General features: G+C 46.1%; 1 protein-coding gene and 1 long non-coding RNA gene across 2 annotated transcripts in view; both read left to right on the top strand.

Moving 5' to 3' along the window:
• The first annotated feature begins 2,604 nt into the window (after positions 1-2,604).
• TLR2 (toll like receptor 2) lies at positions 2,605-10,346 on the top strand. Its single transcript, XM_081208371.1, has 2 exons — positions 2,605-2,833; positions 6,316-10,346. The coding sequence occupies exon 2, from the start codon at positions 6,322-6,324 to the stop codon at positions 8,653-8,655; it is 2,334 nt and encodes a 777-aa protein (XP_081064497.1). The 5' UTR covers positions 2,605-2,833; positions 6,316-6,321; the 3' UTR covers positions 8,656-10,346.
• Positions 10,347-14,649: 4,303 nt separating this feature from the next.
• LOC308594935 overlaps positions 14,650-19,331 on the top strand; it is an 80,181-nt gene continuing 75,499 nt past the window's right edge. The window contains exons 1-2 of the long non-coding RNA XR_014011688.1: positions 14,650-14,676; positions 16,534-16,954. This is a non-coding gene — a long non-coding RNA (uncharacterized lncRNA). The remainder of the gene's footprint in view (positions 14,677-16,533; positions 16,955-19,331) is intronic.

Here is a 19,331-nt window from a genome sequence, read left to right as displayed (position 1 = left end):
GTTGGAAGTTGCAGGGAAGTAGGCAGAGGGACTTCTCAGTGGTGGCACCCTCCCATCAGCTGTCATAAATAACTATACAACATTTAGAAGACATCTGAAGGCAGCACTGTATCAGGAGGTTTTTTAATGTTTGATGTTTTATTATGATGGGCAGTGTGGTGCTGGCGCTGGTGTTATTTCTGCTGTTTATTGTCTTCCAATGAGAGCAGTTGCTTCTGCTACCACTTTTGCTTGCCCTTCCCTTTTGGGGACTTGTGGTTGAAAGCTTAGTGTGGTGTCTGCTTGACAGGTGCACTGTCCAGCCAATACCACTTGCATCATACAGTGCAGGGAAAAGAAGAAGCCCTTGGCAGAAGATCAGGGCTTGCATGGGACCGATAATCTGCTGATGAGACGGATATATTTAACTTAGCCACTGATGACATTAACAGGAAACCACAGACATGAACATGATGGAAGAGCCTGAAGAACACTGTCCATGAGGAAGTAAAACAAAGGTTTTTTTAAAAGCTGTTGCATAATTTCTGAATCAGAGGTTGCCAGATTTTTTTGTAGGCACCTTTCAGTTTCGAGAATATGCCACAGGCAGCAGTCACAAAATGGCTCCCATATCTGAAAGAACAGAAGGGGAGACAGGACCAAAAAATGATGTGGTCATGCACCCCATCAGTGTGGGAAACACACACTTGCATCAGCAACCGCCATGCTTGTTCAGAGAAGCGCTTTGCACAGATGGTGTGCACTTGTCCTGGCATTCAGAAAAGGTGAATGCCTCTTCTCCTTAAACACGTGAACATGTTTAAGGAGAGATGTTCCATATAGAAGAGGCTGAGCCAGTACAAACAGGTACTGAGCATGAAGTGAAATCTCTCATAGACAGTGGACTTCTAGGGGATGTTTTCCTGAGACCTTTGTGGGCACCAGAAGAAGTACTGGGGGCATACTGTTGCCTGTGGGTTCCACACTGCTGACCCCTCTGATCTAAAGAGCCTGCTGCTGATCTCTTGTGGCCTCATTTACTAGGATTCCTGTGTTGTTCTACTGAACCTGTTGTATAGGTTTGCTGACACTACAAAATTCTTTAGGTGACTTCAGTATTGCAGGATAACATACGAACTGGCTTGCTTCTCTGTGCACTGGCTTTGCTGAAAATAACATAAAAACAACAGCTAGCAGAGGGACCCCTGTAGGTGAGAACTATTAAACACAATTTGCTCCTGTTGCACTGATTTAAGAGAAGGGGACTTTTAGGTTCTTAAAAAGAACTCCCTGGTAAACCAACTCCAGGCAACGGACGATATGCCTGTTCCAATGGTAAAAGCTTTCCTTGAATTGGCTGGGAAATGTCCAATATTTGCTTCCAACTGAAGACTGGAGGACTGGATGTTCTCCTTTGCTGAACATGTCAAGTGCAGCTGAAGTGAGCAGCCAGTGACTGTTGTCTCCTAGGGGCTGCCAGATGTCGCAATGGGAAGCCCACACACAGGACCTTGAGTGCAAGAGCACTCTCCCCACCTGCGATTCCCAGTAACTGGTATTCAAAAGCAGTGGAGAAGGAACCTAGTAATCATGGCTAAAAGTCACTGATGAGATCAATTTAAAATGTTCACCTTTTTTTTAAAAAAAAAAAGATGTAAAAATTCACTGGAGAAGTAGGCAAAGATTCATCATGTCTTGAGCAGCTCTCCACCTTCCATGGTTGCTGTCCAGGACTGGTGCAAGACATTTTGCTGCCCGAGACACCTCTCCCTGTTCTATATACCACACCAGGAAAGGGAACAGGACTCCATCCTCAAAGCAGGGTGCTTTGTTTCCTATCATCGCTTGCCCTGTAACTTCCTGCTGAATTCCTGTTAACTTTTCATACCGCAAATGTTGTGTTGCTGTTTATGTTCTGTTTTGGTTGTGCTATAGCTCAAGTTTTCCCTTGTAGATGGGCGATAATGCAGCAACATTGGGGAAATTTGCAGAACTGATCAAGCTGATTGATACGTCAAATTATTGTGTCAATAACATATCACAAAATATATCCCCACCAAGAACTCTGCTCCAGTCTGGAGGGATCCTAACTCTTTTTAATGTGCTGGGTGGCGGAGGGATGCACGAGAAGGGCTCCATTTTAGGCAGCAAAGTGTTGCTACAATTCTCTGATTCTACATTTCCCAGGATTCTCTGGGTAAGCCAGAGGCTTTAAATGTATGGTGCTGCTGTTGTGACCTAGGGCTGCCGTCAATAAAAGTTCATTTAATATAGTGCGTTCACGTGAGAGCAGCCCTTATCCCCCTTCGTCGCCCCTCGCGCCCAGAAACCTCAAGCTTCCCTTCTGCACTGTTTGCTCCCGGTGCTGCCACTCCCTGTGCTTCGGGAGTAACGGGCTTACTGCCCCGGGGTAAGAAGCCCGACACAAGCGACTCCGGAGGCGAGCGGCCCGCGCGGTGGCCTCCGGCTAACTCGGCAGCGGGGAAAGGGCGGGAGGCCTCGCGCTTCAGGGCCCGGGGGCGTTTGTTCGCCCCCCCCACCCCGGCGACTCCGGCACCTGAAGCCTGGCGGCAACGTCTGCACCGGGTCGTCCCCTCCCCCCCTCCCCCGCCGGCGCATGGCCGGCTGCTCGCCCGCCGCGCTCCTCCCCTTCTGGCTCTGTCCTCGCCCGCGTCGGGGAGGCAAACCCTCGGAGGCCCGCCAGGAACTTCCCCTCCGGGAAATCCAGTCGCGCAGAGGCGGCGGAGGGAGCCGGGAGCGCGGGAGGAGGCGCCTTCAACTCTTGCGGGACGACGCGGACTTTGCGCACCTGAGGAGCCCCAACCCCTTGGAAGAGACTCTGCACGCGCTGCCGGTGGGTATTGTATTTTTCTAGTGTTTTTATGTGTTTTCTTCTTGCCGCGGCTCGACGCTTTCGAAGCAAGCCCACACCCGCCTGCTCACAAGTAAGTCCGTCCCGCTGAGTTCCATGGCATTTACTCGTAGTTAATAAGTATAGGATTGCAGCTTAAGCCGATGGTTGCGCTGCTGCGGACAGGGCAGTTCTTTCCATGTTTACGCTGGGAAAAAAGTTCATGGAGTTTGTTTCGAGCTGCGCTGCTTATTTTTTGTTTTTCCACTTTCCTTCCCTCTGCAATGGGGATGCAAAAGCAGCTGCATTATCTTTGACATGCATTGCATGGCGATGCTCATTTGAAAGCCCTTTCCCGCTCTCTCTTGGCGCTTTGGGTTAAACCACAGAGCCTAGGACTTGCTGATCAGAAGGTTGGCGGTTCGAATCCCCGCAACGGGGTGAGCTCCCTTTGTTCGGTCCCTGCTCCTGCCAACCTAGCAGTTCAAAAGCACGTCAAAGTGCAAGTAGATAAATAGGTACCACTCCAGCAAGAAGGTAAACGGTGTTTCCGTGCGCTGCTCTGGTTCGCCAGAAGCAGCTTAGTCATGACCACATGACCCGGAAGCTGTACGCCGGCTCCCTTGGCCAAAAAAGCGAGATGAGTGCCACAACCCCAGATGACCTAATGGTCAGGGGTCTCTTTACCTTTACCTATGTGGACTACATCTCTGATCACCTCCAGCCAGCCTGCTGTCTGGGACTGATGGGAATTGAAATCCAAAACAACTGGAAGGTTGGCACAGATGGACAAATACTGTGGCCTGGTGTGAGGAGGTTTCCTGTGCCCTCCTGCCCTTTTTCTTCATTCTTTTGTCAGGTGCACTCCTTTCTGCTTGGTTCACTAAGGTTGGCACCACCTTGCATATAAACTGCTGTGGGTGATCTCTTCATTTCTCAGTCACCCCAGGATACATTGCATCCTCTTGAGTGTGTCAGAGAGAGCCCATCCTGTGTTGCATGGGGAGCCCCCGAGCCCCACCCCATTTCTTAGATAATGAAACACAAGGACACCAATATTTTGGGTTAATGGGATAAATAAGGCCACAACTTTATTGGTTACAGATGTGAGCGGTATTGGCTTAGGCCAGGGGTCAGCAACCTTTTTCAGCTGTGGGCCAGTCCACCGTCCCTCAGACCATGTGGTGGGCCGGAGTATATTTTTGCTGGGGGAATGAATGAATTTCTATGCCCCACAAATAACCCAAAGATGCATTTTAAATAAAAGCACACATTCTACTCATGTAAAAACACGCTGATTCCCAGACTGTCCGTGGGCTGGATTGAGAAGGCGATTGGGCTGCATCCGGTCCGCAGCCCTTAGGTTGCCTACCCCTGACTTAGGCAATGGAACTGAACCGACTATATCTGACTCCTGCCCGTCATGCAGGTAGTCTCATAAGGGTCAACCACCAGCAGGGGAAGCCCTGTTGATGTACATCAACTGTGAGCTCCCCCAGGGTCCCCAATGGGGTCGTGGCATGGCCCTAGCCCTTACCTGGGCTTCGGACAGGATCCACACCCCCGGATCCCTTTAACAGAATACCCTTAAAGAGGAGGGGCAGGTGAAGGCCACAACCTCCCCTCCCATAAACCAGGTTTGCCAATGCCTAACTGCCAAATCTTACAAAGTTGTGTTGATTGCTTCAAGGCAGGTGAAAACCACATTGCTGGTGCCAGTTTGCCAAGTGGGGAAATTCCTACCTGGCCCCCTCAACAGGCGACTAACTGTTGTCCATAGCAAGCCCAAGATGGCGAACGCATGGAAATAGGGCAGGAGATCTGACACAGGAGGAGAAAAGGAGACTGAGCCCCCAGCTACACGGATGTTTAAATCAGGTAAGCCACGCCCCCTGGTTGACTATATTGGTCGGCCGTGGGGCGTGACACAGCCAGGACTCCCAATGACATGGGCAGCATCGCTAAGCCCCCTGCTGAACACAGGGAGTGTTTGTGGCCAGCCTGCCTCCCTGGGAAGATGAGTGGTTTTTCAGAACCCATTGTTTGGAAAAGCTACTTCATTTGCATTTGTTGTTTGTCCATAATCTGCTAAAACACTAAGGCTGCAATCCTAACCCCATTTACCTGAGAGCAAACCCTACTGAATTCAGTAGGACCTACTTATGAGTAGATACGTTTAGGATTGTGCTGTCGATCAATTAACTTGGGTGCAAGTGTGTAACGGCCCTGTAGGTTTCCCATTGCCAACTAATGCTTGTTGTTTCCAAATTGCTACTTGACAATAGCAGATGGAGGGGAGAGAGAGAGAGACAAGGCTTTTTTCAGGTTTGTGCAGTTGTTTATGTTATAAATGTGCCTGGGACATTCCCAGCAAAAGCATCTGGAATGAATCGAGGTCACCAGCCTTTCTTGCATGAATATGAAAGTGCAGGCACTGGTGGGAGGGGGGAAGTTTTGGGACTTTCCCTTGTGTTGGCACAAGATCCAGCCAAGCAAAAGCTGCTGGGAGGGCAGCCAACTGAACCAAAAGTGAAGGAAGAAAGTTTGGCTGCTTCGAAACGGCTCAGAAATTACTGCTGTTTGGTTTGGTCTTCAAGAGACCAGAGCTCAATTTTATCTCTAGCCCTCAACTTGTTGAGCAGCCTTCAGTTGATTCCCCCGTCTGTAAAATGATGGCTTGTCTCGCTTTACAACAATTGTGAGAATGAGAGTTGGCCCATGTAGACTAAAGCACTGTTTACATGGACAATAGCTGTCCTGTGCTACAGTTTAGTTTATGAGCACCAAAATGACAATCAGATAGTAGCACAGGACAGCTATTGCCCATGCAGTGCAACTGATGCTGCCAAACATCTGGAATGGCCATTTTGGATTTACTGCCTGTCTGCAGGATACCTTCCAAGGTGGCAGTGCCCATGGCAACAGCTTTGGCAAATCGCCACAGCAGCGATTCCCCCCAAACAGCCTGTGGTTCAACTAAGTTTGACTCAGTGTGAAATGGATGGGCATTAAGTTAGGGTCACTAATTTCTTTGGGTCTACTCATGAGTAAAGCTTTGTTGAAGGCCACCCTTGATATTATTATTATTATTGAATTTATATACCACCCTATATCCAGGGGTCTTAGGGTGATTCACAGAATAAAATCAAGATATAAAACCACAAAATAACTAATAAAAATAAAAGCAACAACCCAGTAACCCACCCCCATCCCCAAAAAATACATTATAAAAGGGTATGGGATGTAAATCAGATTAACCAAATGCCTGGTTAAAAAGGAACGTTTTTGCTTGGCACCTAAAGGTGTCTGTATATTAGTGGCTGAAGCCAGGGGCAACTGTCTGATTGGTTCTCTTGTCAAGCCTCTATCTATCAGTGAACTTTATGTGATTAAATGCTTTTAATAGTGAATTAAAAACAAATTCACACAATTCTGTTTCTGTTTCTTTCTTCCTTTTTCACCCCTCCACCACCACCACCATTTAGACAGTCATGTTTGAGCAAGTCTGGTGCCTGTGGTTCATCTCTGCTGTTGGAGCTGTGAGTCTCTCTGCCCAGCAGATCAGCCCGTTTTGCGATGCCACTCACTTTTGCAACTATTCTTCAAGGGCTTTACGTGCAGTTCCTTCTGGGCTAGAAGATGATATTGTGAAGCTGGATTTGACCTCCAACAGTATAGAGCACATCGGGGAAGAGGACCTGAAGTTTGCCATCAATCTGAAAACTCTTTTGCTCCAATCTAACCAAATTCGGACAATTGATGAGAAGGCCTTCCGCTCCCTTGTAAAGCTGGAATACTTGGATTTATCAAAGAACAAACTGTCTCACTTGTCACCCTCTTGGTTCAGGCCCCTTTCTTCCTTACAGAAGTTGAACCTAATAGGTAACTTCTACCAGATTCTTGGGGAAGCTCCACTGTTTTCTGAATTGCCAAAACTGAGATACCTGTACTTTGGAAATGGCAACTTCTCTGCTTTACAGGCACATGACATGGAAGGAATTTCAACTCTTGAAGAACTGGAAATTGAAGGACACAACCTCAAACAATATGTGGCAGGAACTCTGAAATCAATTAAGTTGATAAATCACATTATGTTGAATATTCCCCCCGATGCCACTTTAGCTGCAATTATATATGATGTTACAGATTCTGTGGTGTGTCTTGAACTGAGAAATATACAAATCCTTGATATTCCGCCCATTCCCTATTCTGATCCAGTGCTTCTTACAGCTGTGCAGAAAGTTATCCTTAGAAATGTTGAACTTTCGGATATGTCTGTCATTCGGATTGCACCCATATTTGCCCGTATGAAACAAATGCAAGAGATAGAGATAGTAGATTGCAGGTTTGAAGGTACTGGGCAGTTTTATGGTCTTCAAGATGCTCCAACTTCCCTGCAAGTGATAACAGTCAGAAATTTGACAATTACCAAGTTTTATTCCTTTTCAGACCTTTCTTCTGTGACGCCTTTTGTAACAAACTTTACCAGACTTACACTTGAAAATGCATTTGTTTATTTAGTGCCCTGTGATCTTGCAAGGCACTTCTATTCCCTCCTGTATCTTGATTTCAGTGGGAATTTGTTGCTAGATCCGTATTTGAAAAAATCATTGTGTGCGGATGCCTGGCCTAGATTACAAACTTTAAATGTCAGTCGGAATTCTTTGAAGCAGATTTCAGTAGTAGCAGAAAGTGTAGCTCTTAGACGGCATCTTATTAACTTGGATATAAGTCAAAATAACTTTGAAGCAATGCCAGCCTCGTGTGTTTGGCCCAGAAGTCTGAAATTTTTAAATATATCTGGCTGTAAATTAAACATGCTCACGAACTGCATTCCTCGAAGTCTCGAAGTACTGGATGTTAGCCATAATAACCTCAAAGACTTCAGACTGAGCCTGCCTGACCTGCAGGAGCTTTACATCAAAGACAACAGATTGACAACCCTACCGGATGCTGCCTCAATTCCTAGTGCTAGAATCATAAATATTAGACGAAACCAAATATTTGACTTCAATGAGCAGCAACTTGTCAAATTTGCAAAAATCGAGAAACTGGATGCACGTTACAACAGTTTCCGCTGCTCGTGTGAATTTGTATCCTTCACGCAGTCGCAACAAGGACCATCTAATGTCTTTGTTGCATGGCCAGAAAACTACATCTGTGACTCTCCAGAGCATGTAAGAGGGAAGCAAGTGGGAGCTGTTCAGTTTCGGCCCTCTGACTGCCACCTGACTTTGATGGTGTCCTTAATCTGCATCCTGATGCTGTTGGTCGTTGTGGCGGCGGCTGTTCTTTGCCACAAGCTTCATGCCATCTGGTATATGCAAATGACCTGGGCGTGGCTTCAAGCAAAACGCAAGCCCCAGAGAAACCACAAGAAAGAAACCTGCTATGATGCCTTTGTTTCCTACAGCGAGCAGGACTCTGAATGGGTAGAAGACGTCATGGTGCAGGAGCTGGAGCAAGCTAATCCCCCATTTAAACTCTGCCTCCATAAAAGGGATTTTACGCCTGGCAAGTGGATTGTGGACAACATTATCGACTCCATTGAGAAGAGTTCTAAAACTCTGTTCGTGCTGTCGGAGCACTTTGTACAAAGCGAGTGGTGCAAGTACGAACTCGATTTCTCTCACTTCCGGCTTTTTGATGAGAACAACGATGCAGCAATTCTGATCCTTCTGGAGCCCATTCCAGAGAAGACCATCCCCAAAAGGTTTTGTAAGCTCAGGAAACTAATGAATACAAAAACCTACCTTGAATGGCCAAGGGATGAAGTTCAACAGCAAATATTTTGGTTTAATTTGAAAACGGCAATAAAATCCTAGCAGAGACTGTAGGGTACGAAGGGATGGGAAAATCTGTGGTTTCCTGTTTCTCTCAGCTTCTCATTTTACCAGCCTTAAGCTTTCCACATTTTTACATCAGTTTGCACTTTACAAAAAAAAAATCCTTATGAGAATTCAGCTAATTTTTCCTTCATATGCACATTTCTGCAAAACCGTTTTGTGCGTTGTATATGCATTTTTATGTGCCCATGACCTTGGCGCATGCATTATTTGCAATACTTGGTTGAAAAACTGCATTGCGAAATTCAGAGAGTTTTGAAGACTGGCTGCATTTCTGTACAGTTTCAGAAAGTGCAGATTATATGAGTTTGCCTTTAAATGTGAATTGGATCAAATTTCTTCCTTGTCCCTGATGTATGTGATCCTTTCAGTCTGAGCTGTGTGCTTCACTCTTTTGTGAAGCATGTAATAGGGTAGGCAGTTGGTAGCTGGGATGAGCAGATTAAAAAAAAGAGTATAGCACTCTTTCACCTGTAATAGTCTGCCTGTAAGATGGAATTCTCTCTTCTTCATAACTACTAAAGGCGCAGGAGTCCTAGTCCCTTAATTTTTTAAACCAGGCCACCTTACTGGTAGTCCAGACCCAGCCTAATCCTCAGGATTCCAGCACCTGACCCCCAAGACGACAGCTGAATCCTAAGGCATACACCCTTTATGCAACTTTGCCTCCACACTGCTGCCAAAAAAATTAGCAAAGTGTAATGCCTCTCCATGGGACGCGGGTGGCGCTGTGGGTTAAACCACAGCGCCACTTGCCAATCAGAAGGTCGGCGGTTCAAATACCCATGACGGGGTGAGCTCTCGTTGCTCTGTCCCAGCTCCTGCCAACCTAGCAGTTCGAAAGCACGTCAAAGTGCAAGTCAATAAATAGGTACCGCTCCGGTGGGAAGGTAAACAACATTTCCATGCGCTGCTCTGGTTCTCCAGAAGAGGCTTAGTCATGCTGGCCACATGACCCGGAAGCTGTCTGCAGACAAACGCCAGCTCCTTCGGCCAATAAAGCGAGATGAGCGCCGCAACCCCAGAGTCGGTCACGACTGGACCTAATGGTCAGGGGTCCTTTTACCTTTACTTTTAATGCCTCTCCAGGTTGGACAGCAGCAGTTGCTCCTTTGGAGTGTTCCCTTTTGTGCCTCAGCTGCTCATATTTGCATGTAAGGCAGGACACCAGCCAATGGGAGCAAGCTGCACAAGCTCCTAAGGCAGGCATAGGCAAACTCTGCCCTCCAGATGTTTTGGGACTACAACTCCCATCATCCCTGACCACTGGTCCTGTTAGCTAGGGATGATGGGAGTTGTAGTCCCAAAACATCTGGAGGGCCAAGTTTGCCTATGCCTGTCCTAAGGCAAGGACGGTGAACCTGCGACCCACCAGATGGTGGTGGTTTATAGCTCTCACCACCCTTGCCTGAAGATGCATAGTGAAGAGGGACTGCCCCACTCAGTGCTCTCAGTGCTTTGAGCTGTGCAAGAGCACATTTGTACAGGTTGCTATTTATACCCTGGAAGGGCAGGAAGCACTTGCTGCGTGGTCAGAATGCTCTTTCAAGCTTGCTGTATGCTGCTTCACACATTGACTGATGCCATTATAGTTTCCTGTGTACCTGGCGTCTTTGCTGGCAAAGTGCTGCATTTTGTAACATCGTAATAAAACATTCTTATAAAACGCATTGTGGTTATATGGCCATGAATCATTCAACTGCATAGATACCCACAGAAGCTGATTCACAACCCAGTTAAATGAAAGTCCTTGGATTGATGCTAATTTAGCTCCACTGAAGAGTGACGGGTGAGGCTTATGACATGTTTATTGATGAAGGCTGCAATCCTTTGCACACTTTTTTTTTTTTTTGTAAAGTATGTATGTCTCCATGTAGTCTTGGGGGAACTTGAGACCTATTTATGTCGGTGGGAGTTGCACATATAGCATATGTGGCCATTGTGATTTTTACTATGAATCCTTTCGATCATGCTCCTTGTAGGAAAGAAAGTGGGAGAGATCCAGCCAAAGTTTATAATTATTCCCATTCATAAGAACATAACAGCTTGCTGGATCAGGCCAAAGATATATCTAGTCCCTCTTGTACTTTCAACAGCCAACCAGATGCCTATAGGAAGTTGGTCAGGAGGAGTCGAACCCAAGAGCCCTCTCCCCTCCTGCAGTTTCTAGCTACTGTTGTTCAGAAGCACACAGCATCAAACCATGGAGGAAGAGTGTTGCAGCCATAATGAATGCTCACTCCTCCGATTGTGGGCACCCTTTGCGGGACCACGTGCAGCACCCCAAGTCATGTGGGACTTACCAGCTGGCTGTGCTGGCCCAGCTCCCTGATGTCGCAGTCGTTGGGGGTTCCCGCCAAACCCCAGTTCAAATAATCCAATCAGCGGCATTGGTGGAGGTGGGGCCAGCCGAGCGGACCAGTGAGTGAGCAGGCTTCACTCAGGTCCACTGGAGGTGAATATAAGGGGGCAGAGCCAACAGCAAAGCATGGCTTGCAGTCATTATCTCCATGAATGTGTTTAATCTTTTTAAAGTCATCCAAGTTGGTGGCCATCACTGCCTCCTTCAGTTCAAGGGGAGGCATTTAAGAGACGCTAAGTTTATGAAGGCCCTCCCTTCTCAGGTCCAATTGGCATCGCCTCTTCTGGTTTTCTGGTGCCAGCTAATAATGCATTCATTTGCCTAGGTCATTGGTTGATTTGTTCATTGGCAGAGATAGGGAAGGCTGTGCTTCTGGATCAATGTAATTGCAGGGGGTGGTGGTGGTGATGTAACCTCTTGTTGGTTTGTATAATATGCTTGATTACAGTTCTTAAATTGTACGATGCCCTGGGGTTATTTTGTGATAATTTAATATATTTTTTAATGATTATTATTTTAAGGAAGAGCAGGGGCTAGATATCCTTTAAAATAAATAAAAACACAACATATCTCTCCCATTGAACTCCATGAGGCTTATAAATGGTGAACCTTGGATTGTACATAATGCTGGCAACATAAGCCCCAGGGTTCCACCTGGCTTTTGGTCTCATTCATAGGTACAGTGGTACCTCGGGTTACAGATGCTTCAAGTTACAGATGCTTCAGGTTACAGACTCCGCTAACCCAGAAATAGTACCTCGGGTTAAGAACTTTGTTTCAAGATGAAAACAGAAATCGTGCGGTGGTAGCAGGAGGCCCCATTAGCTAAAGTGGTGCTTCAGGTTAAGAGCAGTTTCAGGTTAAGAACGGACCTCCAGAACGAATTAAGTTCTTAACCCAAGGTACCACTGTACAGTGGACCCGCAACTTACTCTCACTTCACATATGTGATCACAGCCTTATGCAGGTGGGAGGGAATAAATAAATAAATGGGGAGCAGGGGTAACTTCTTGTTCCCCTCTCTCCATTTATCTCCCCGCCCCCCTGCCCATGCATCCAGTGGGTTCTCCTTGCTTACCAAGCTCTGGGAAGGAGATGTGAGGGCTTTGGCACACTCCAAGAACTCCTTTCGCCTTTTCTGGAAGCATCCCAGAGGCTGGCAAGGAAAGCGCTGCCTTGCTTACTGGGCTCTGGGAAGGTGGCAGGAGGACTCTGCTAGTTCAACTTTGCACAAGGACCCCAGAACCAGACTCTTGTGTAAGTGGCGGATCAACTGTATATGTCAATAGTTTTATGTTTTGTATGTAAAGTCTAAACTGCTTCAGAAGGCATCAATAGCAAGGGTAAGGTAAAGGACCCTTGGACGGTTAAGTCCAGTCAAAGGCGACTATGGGGTTGTGGCGCTCATCTTGCTTTCAGGCTAAAGGAGCCGGCATTAGTCCACAGACAGCGTTCTGGGTCATGTGGCCAGCATGACTAAACTTCTTCTGGAGCAATGGAACACCACGACGGAAGCCAGAGTGCACGCAAACACCGTTTACCTTCCTGCCACAGCGGTACCTATTTATCTACTTGCACTGGTGTGCTTTCGAACTGCTAGGTTGGCAGGAGCTGGGACTGAGCAACAGGAGCTAACCCCATCGCACACAGGGATTCAAACTGCCAGCCTTCTGATCGGCAAGCCCAAGTGGCTCAGTGGTTAGACCACAGTGCCACCCACGTCCCTAGTGAGGGTACATAAAGGCAAAGAGTGGAGGCTGTGCAGCAAGATCTTTTAAGGCATTGGAAACTATATGGGCCAGCTAATCATAAGATAAATAATTTCAAAGCAGAATTGCATTTCCAACATGACATTGCGTATTACAAGCCATTAAATGTCACTCATTTTGAAAAAGAGTGAAGTGTCAGTTTTGGTCATGGTTGCCCGCTTTGTGCTTTCTGCCTGACCTTTTTCTTGTAAAAGAAGAAGGGAAGGAGCAGTATTTTTGTGAACAAGTGATGACATCCCCAAAACCAGCATGCACAGCTTTATGATAAAGTGATGCTCACATCTACAGGATGTAACCGTTGTAAGAGGAAAGCAGAAATCAATTTGTAAACAAACGAGCTGCTTAAGCAGCCTCTCTGTTTTTGCAGCCGTAGCTTAATTTAGCATTTCCGTTGCAATTGCAAATCTGTGCAAAAAGTAGAAATGCATCGCAAACTGTTTATTGCAGCAGCTATCAAAGTCCTCCTGCATATCAGTACTTCAAGGGGGGGCGTGCTAACCTTTGGCTCCCCAGATGGTGTCAGACTCCCAACTCCCATCAGCCTCAGCCAGGATAGCCAGTGGTCAGGAATGATGGGAGTTCTAGTTCAGCAACATCTGGAGGGTCACAGATTAGCTGCTTATTAAAGAAAAGCTTTAATAAAAAGTATTTTTAAAAAACCTCCCCTAGACGGCAAACAGTAATAATGATGGCAAACAGTAATAATGATGGCAAACAGTAATAATGATGGCAATTATGCAGAGAGGTCAACACCATAGGAAATGAGGCAACAACTGTGACGGGTGTAAACATTTGGTGAAATTGTATCCTAATATATTGGACTCCTGGGGCCAAAATGATTGGTTGGCACGGCTCCACAGAAAACAATGGCGCTGACTGTAAATTTGGCTTTAAAGAGTCTTGTAAAGCCGGAGTCCCAACACCGACATAAGTCCCTAGTGAATCAGCCATGAAAACACACACACACACACACACACATGGAGTAACTTTCTAAGGATTGTAAAAGTGTAAGCAGAATTTTCTTATGTGGTTTCTTATGTGTTAATTTGCTGTGAGGAATGTTGACAAGAATAGAATTGTAGAGTTGGAAAGAGCCTTCAAGATCATCCAGTCCAGTCTCCACACAAGAAACCCGCAACATTCCTGAGAGGCAGCCATCTTGGCTCTGTTTAGAAACTTGTTTGTTTAGGTCTCCACTTTTGTTCACTTGTGTGTTTATTATGAATTGGTTTCTCACCTGCTCTTCACCATAAGGGACCCAAAGCAGGCTTGTGTCAAGTGCTTCCCTAACTCTTAACTCAGGTGTCAAAAACCAGGATGCATTAGCCCATGACAGACTGAAGGTGTCAGAGGCACCTCTATTGGGAGGAAATTCCACAACTTGGCTTCTCGGCCTTATTCATAGAAGCCAACTCCTGGGGGCTGAGGTCCCTTTGTGTCCCCCCCAATAATTGAGGTCCCCCCCCCAAATTGACATGCATTGCCGTTCAAATGGTGTTGCATGTGTCACGTCTTGTGATCGATTACGCGGGACAGGGCTTACCTTCCCCCCAATTTATATTCAAGTTGACATCCCTGCCCTTATTTATGTTCCATCTTAAGCACCAAGAGATCTGGTGGATGAGGAGATCTGGGATGTTTCATAATTGCTGCAAGTTGCAGGTCATGTGCATATTAAAAAAGAGCCATAAGTTAAAAGCAACGTTAGATTTATCAGGTAAATAATACAGAGGGCCTGATTGCTTACTGCAGCTTAAGAGCTGTGGTTTTGTTTACATCCAGTGCAAAAAACAACAACTCACCAAGCACGGATTTGGAACCAAGCAGTTCTCAATGCAGCCTAGCAGGATGTCTGTAAATAGGCATAAGGTAAGCTAAGCTTGTATTTTTGTTTTTTGCTGATGGGAATTGTGCTGCACTTTCTTTGCTGAGGTAGGATGTGAAAAGACATTGCACAGAGACCAGTGATGTTAGGCGGTGTCTTTAAAAAGCAGAACCAAAAAAACAGCCTTTGGTGGTTAACGTTTGGAGAAGCTCAGATTCTGAAAGATAGCTGTGTATTGGTTCACACATTGCTTTTGAATTGGGTAAAGGTAAAGGGACCCCTGACCATTAGGTCCAGTCGTGACCGACTCTGGGGTTGCGGCGTTCGTCTCGCTTTATTGGCTGAGGGAGCCGGCGTACAGCTTCCGGGTCATGTGGCCAGCATGACTAAGCCACTTCTGGCAAACCAGAACAGCGCACGGAAACGCCATTTGCCTTCCCACGGAGCGGTACCTATTTATCTACTTGCACTTTGACGTGCTTTTGAACTGCTAGGTTGGCAGGAGCAGGGACCAAGCAACAGGAGCTCACCCTGTTGTGGGGATTCAAACAACCGACCTTCTGATCTTCAAGTCCTAGGCTCTGTGGTTTAACCCACAGCGCCACCCGTGTCCCATTTTTTAATTGGGTACATTCACATTAAAATATAAGCCAAACAGATGTTGCCCTCATCCATACTTTAAGCTAAACTAGCAAGGCATGCTCCTGTTGAGTGCGATCAGTGGTTTGAAATATACCTGAGCAGCTGCAGTATGTAAAATGGTAGGTTGCATACTGCTTAGGACCAGCCTAGGGGTGAGGTGGAGGAGCCTGTAAATGTGTGCTCATAGAATCAGAGAGTTGCAATGGACCTTAACCTACTGGAGGATCTGCAGGCACCTAAAGATTTGGAGCTGATTCCATCCTGACAAGGCCCAATTGGAAAACTAACATCCAAACTATGTATGTGACTGCAACATACAAGTAAAGTGCATGCCCCCCCCCACAATAATTCTGGGAACTGTAGTTTGTTGTGGGTGCAGGGAATTGTAGCTCTGTGAGGGGTAAACTGCAGTTCCCAGGATTCTGTGCGGGAAGTTGTGTGCTTTACATGTGCGGTGCGTGAAGATTATCATTTAGTATATCTGGGTTTTTGTTTTTAAATAGCAATCCCAAATAGGGGGATGGATGCAGTGGATCAAGATTGCAATGGGCACCTGCTGGCAAGGGAACTTTTCCTTCCAAACTGAATAGCAGCTTTTGGGAGGACGGTTTTCACTGAGACTACAGCACCCGGGGTGTGTGTGTTAGAATAACCCTCCCCTTCCCATATGTGATGCAGTCTTTATTCCTATGGGGTTCCCCTATGGTTACTGTTTAAGTAACAACAACAAAATATTGTCTAGTTGGCCCCAACATTAGGGGAACAAAATCAAGAATGTTATTCGTCAGGGACCAAAAGATGGGGTCTGTCTTTGGTAAATATCTGGGAGTGCATTGGTGTTTTGTTTTTAAATCACAGTGCTTCTGTGGAGCACTACAAGTTTCATACCAAACATATATAAACCTTGCCCATTAAATCAGGCCTAGATCATCTATAGGCATGCATTCGCAAAACAGAGAGCAAATCATGGTTTTGACTTTCACCCGTGAGGCAGTGTGTCAGCATGCTATGCAATAAATTAGCATTTTTAGGGAATATAAGTTTTCTTAGGGTTCAGATTTGTTACTATAATCTGCCTTTATATTGTATATTACAATTGCTATTCTCCTTACTTGCTTTAGCTATGTGGCTTTTCCCACCAGAAAGTAGGAATTCAGCTCTTAGAGTGTCCCCTGCTGGATAATTTGCAGAACACATGCCCAGGGATTCCTTAAATGGAAAAACAATATTGCATATAACCCATACATTTTGCTTAACAGTTTGCATGGGGTGAAGCCTTTGCAGATGATGCAGGGTCGGGGGTCAGTCCCGAAGTCACAGTCCAGCGGAGTCCTCAAAGCAACCAATCAGTGGTCCATCAAGGAAGAAAGATGAACAGATGTAGAGTCTCTGCCTTGCTGCCCTTTTTCTTGATTGATGCATCTGGGTTTGCTCCAGCTCTCCATTTGACGAGGCATGTGGTCCTCACCTGCCCTGAGCTCAATCCAGCTGAGTGACCACAAACCTCCTCCCAGACCTAACAAGCCCCATGATCTCCACCTGGTCCACTAACGAGCTGGGCTGTGTTTCCTTGCCTGCCTCAAACTCCTCCTGCTGTTCCTGCCACCTCAGAGCCCGCAGTGTCTGCAGACATGGGACTACCTCTGGTTTGGATGAAGTGCCCCCTTCCCCTGATGTCCTGTGAGTACCTCCTAAGCCCCCAACCTCCCCTTCCCCATCTTCAGCCTGTCCTGATGTGTACCAATCAGAGCTATCCACCTCGCTGGGATCCTCTTCCCCTATCTTGGTTGGCTGCCAGTTTATGGCAGCCAGCAGGCCTAGTACCTGAAGCCAGGTCCCTGTAGAACATGCCCAGTTTGTGTACATGACCAAGCCATGAATTGTGAAAGATGTGTGTATATATTTGAATATGCCCTTATGTGTTGCCTGGCTTTAATTGGGCAGGGCAAGTGGTCACAGCTGGATTCAAGACACCATTATGGTGTGTGGCAGTGGCTGTACCAGTTTTCAATCTTTCTTTGTGGTGCAAGGAGCTTTTCTGAGAGGGGCAGAGGCAGGCAAGCAAGGTGGACATAGACACTGGCCAGGACCCTTCCTTGTGTCCCTCACTCATGGCTAGAGTATGGTTCTCCAAGTCTGTCCTTAGACCAAATGATGCCCTAGGAAAGGAGTCTCTTTGATTCTTCCTCCATTTTTTTTAAACTGATTTTTTTTTAGGTTAACTGGGAATACAAGTAACTCACAACTTAGGTGCATTCAGTTTTATGTGCTTGGCATTTTTTTATTTTATTTAATTTTATTTATTTAAAGGGGTAGAAATGGGGCAGGTGGGGCAGTAAAAAAGAGACTTTAGCAATCCCATCCAAAACTGAACCTGATGTGTTCGGGCTCTATGCGATTTTGGCTTTACTTGCTATCCACGCATTGTAGCCCCTGCGCCAGCTGAGAGTTTTATTTTGAATTTGTAATTAATTATATGAATGATTTATCTCTGTCATAGTGTAAATTTGCATGTACCGATCTGATTGGTTAAATTTGCACCATATGTTTGAATGGACATTGGAGTTAGACATTTCCCTCCCATGAACAGTTAAAAATTTGTTGTAGCTGTATAAAACTGGCCCTATATGCCCCAACTGGAATTGAACTATCAAAAAATGGAAGAATGGCTACATACGTACCATAGGTTTACAGCTCTCGACTTCCCACCAAAGAAGCCTAAGAACCGTAGTTTGTTAAGCGTACTGGGAATTATAGTTCTGCTGTGGGTAAACTACAATTCCCAGGATTCTTGTCATGTGCTTTAGATATGGTGTGTGTATGCAGCCAGTTACCTATAGCTGGAGAGAGGGGGTGAAGCCCAGCACCAGTTATTGTCCCAAAGGACCCATGGAAATTAGTGGTTAATCTGAATATGATTCAGTTGGCTCAGTTTTTAAAATGTCAAATTAGTTAATAGCATCATTTACAACTGTTGCTTGTCTTGCTCAAGCTAATAAGAGAAGCGAGATGGCCGCTCTCCCAAACTGTGGTATCTATATGCAGTGTACAGCCACAGGAAACAGTTTCCCTCATTTTTATGTGTGTGTCATCTTCGTGACTTCAAAGAGCCAGGAGAAGCTGATGACTTCTGCTTTAGTGTGTTTAGCAGTCCATTTACCTTCCATCCCTCATTGTTCCCTTTCACAACCTAATAAGGGGAAAATGGCGGTGTAAATAAATAACAAAAAGAGAGGTTCCACAATCGGGCCTGTTGTGGTTGTAATGCTCCCTTGAAAGGAAGCTGTCTGGGGTGTGAATGGGCAGCTCCTGGCAGGCAGGAGCAAGGGAATTAAATGACTTGGCATTGGACAGTGGCAGCCAGCAGGGTGCATGTGGCCTAGTGAAGGGACAAATGATGGTTAATCTGGCCCCTTGAAGATCTAATTGAGAGGACATTGTTTAACTCTTTACCCGTAACTAAACTGAAACTTGAAAAGCCTTCGGACACATCTGGCTGCTACCCCACTTCAAAAGCTTAATAGCTAAATAGTGGATCTAAGCCTTGGACAGAAAGCCAAGATTTGACGAAGTGAACACAATGCACTTTACCCTCTTATGCAGATTAACCGTCTTGCAAGGCTATTATGTGCTGGAACTTCGGTGCTGCGTTTTGATATCGGCCGGTATTTTTCAAGATCAGCATCACTGCAGGGTAATTGAGTTGTGTGGCCTAATGCTAATTGCCCACTTCTGGATTCTTCGCTAGATTTGGCGATGGGAGAGAAAGCGTCCTCGTGCAGGGCTTCGCAGACTTTATTAAGGGTTCCGCCGGTTGTCCTTTGGCCTTGATTAGAACCTGTTTTGTCTGTGACACCCTGTGACCTGGAAATCACCCATCGATTTAATGCTTTGTGTAGCTTTGTTTCTGGGTGCTCACTTCTGACAGGGTGGCGACCTAATCACCAGCTTCCCATGACCTAGTCACCGTATGAGATTCACTGGCTTGGAATCTCATTTCTTGGAAGCTGTACCCAAATAATGGGATATGCATGTGGTGGGGTATGCTCTGTGAAAA

The sequence above is a fragment of the Podarcis bocagei genome (genome assembly GCF_964188305.1).
Source record: "Podarcis bocagei genome assembly, chromosome: 9".
NCBI lineage: Eukaryota > Metazoa > Chordata > Lepidosauria > Squamata > Lacertidae > Podarcis > Podarcis bocagei.
The sequence above is the reverse complement of the archived record's forward strand: the minus strand, read 5'-3'. Positions and strand labels throughout refer to the sequence as shown.

Bases quoted from the DNA above. Each gene is read 5' to 3' on its own strand.
- TLR2 (XM_081208371.1), top strand. From the start codon at position 6,322: ATGTTTGAGCAAGTCTGGTGCCTGTGGTTCATCTCTGCTGTTGGAGCT.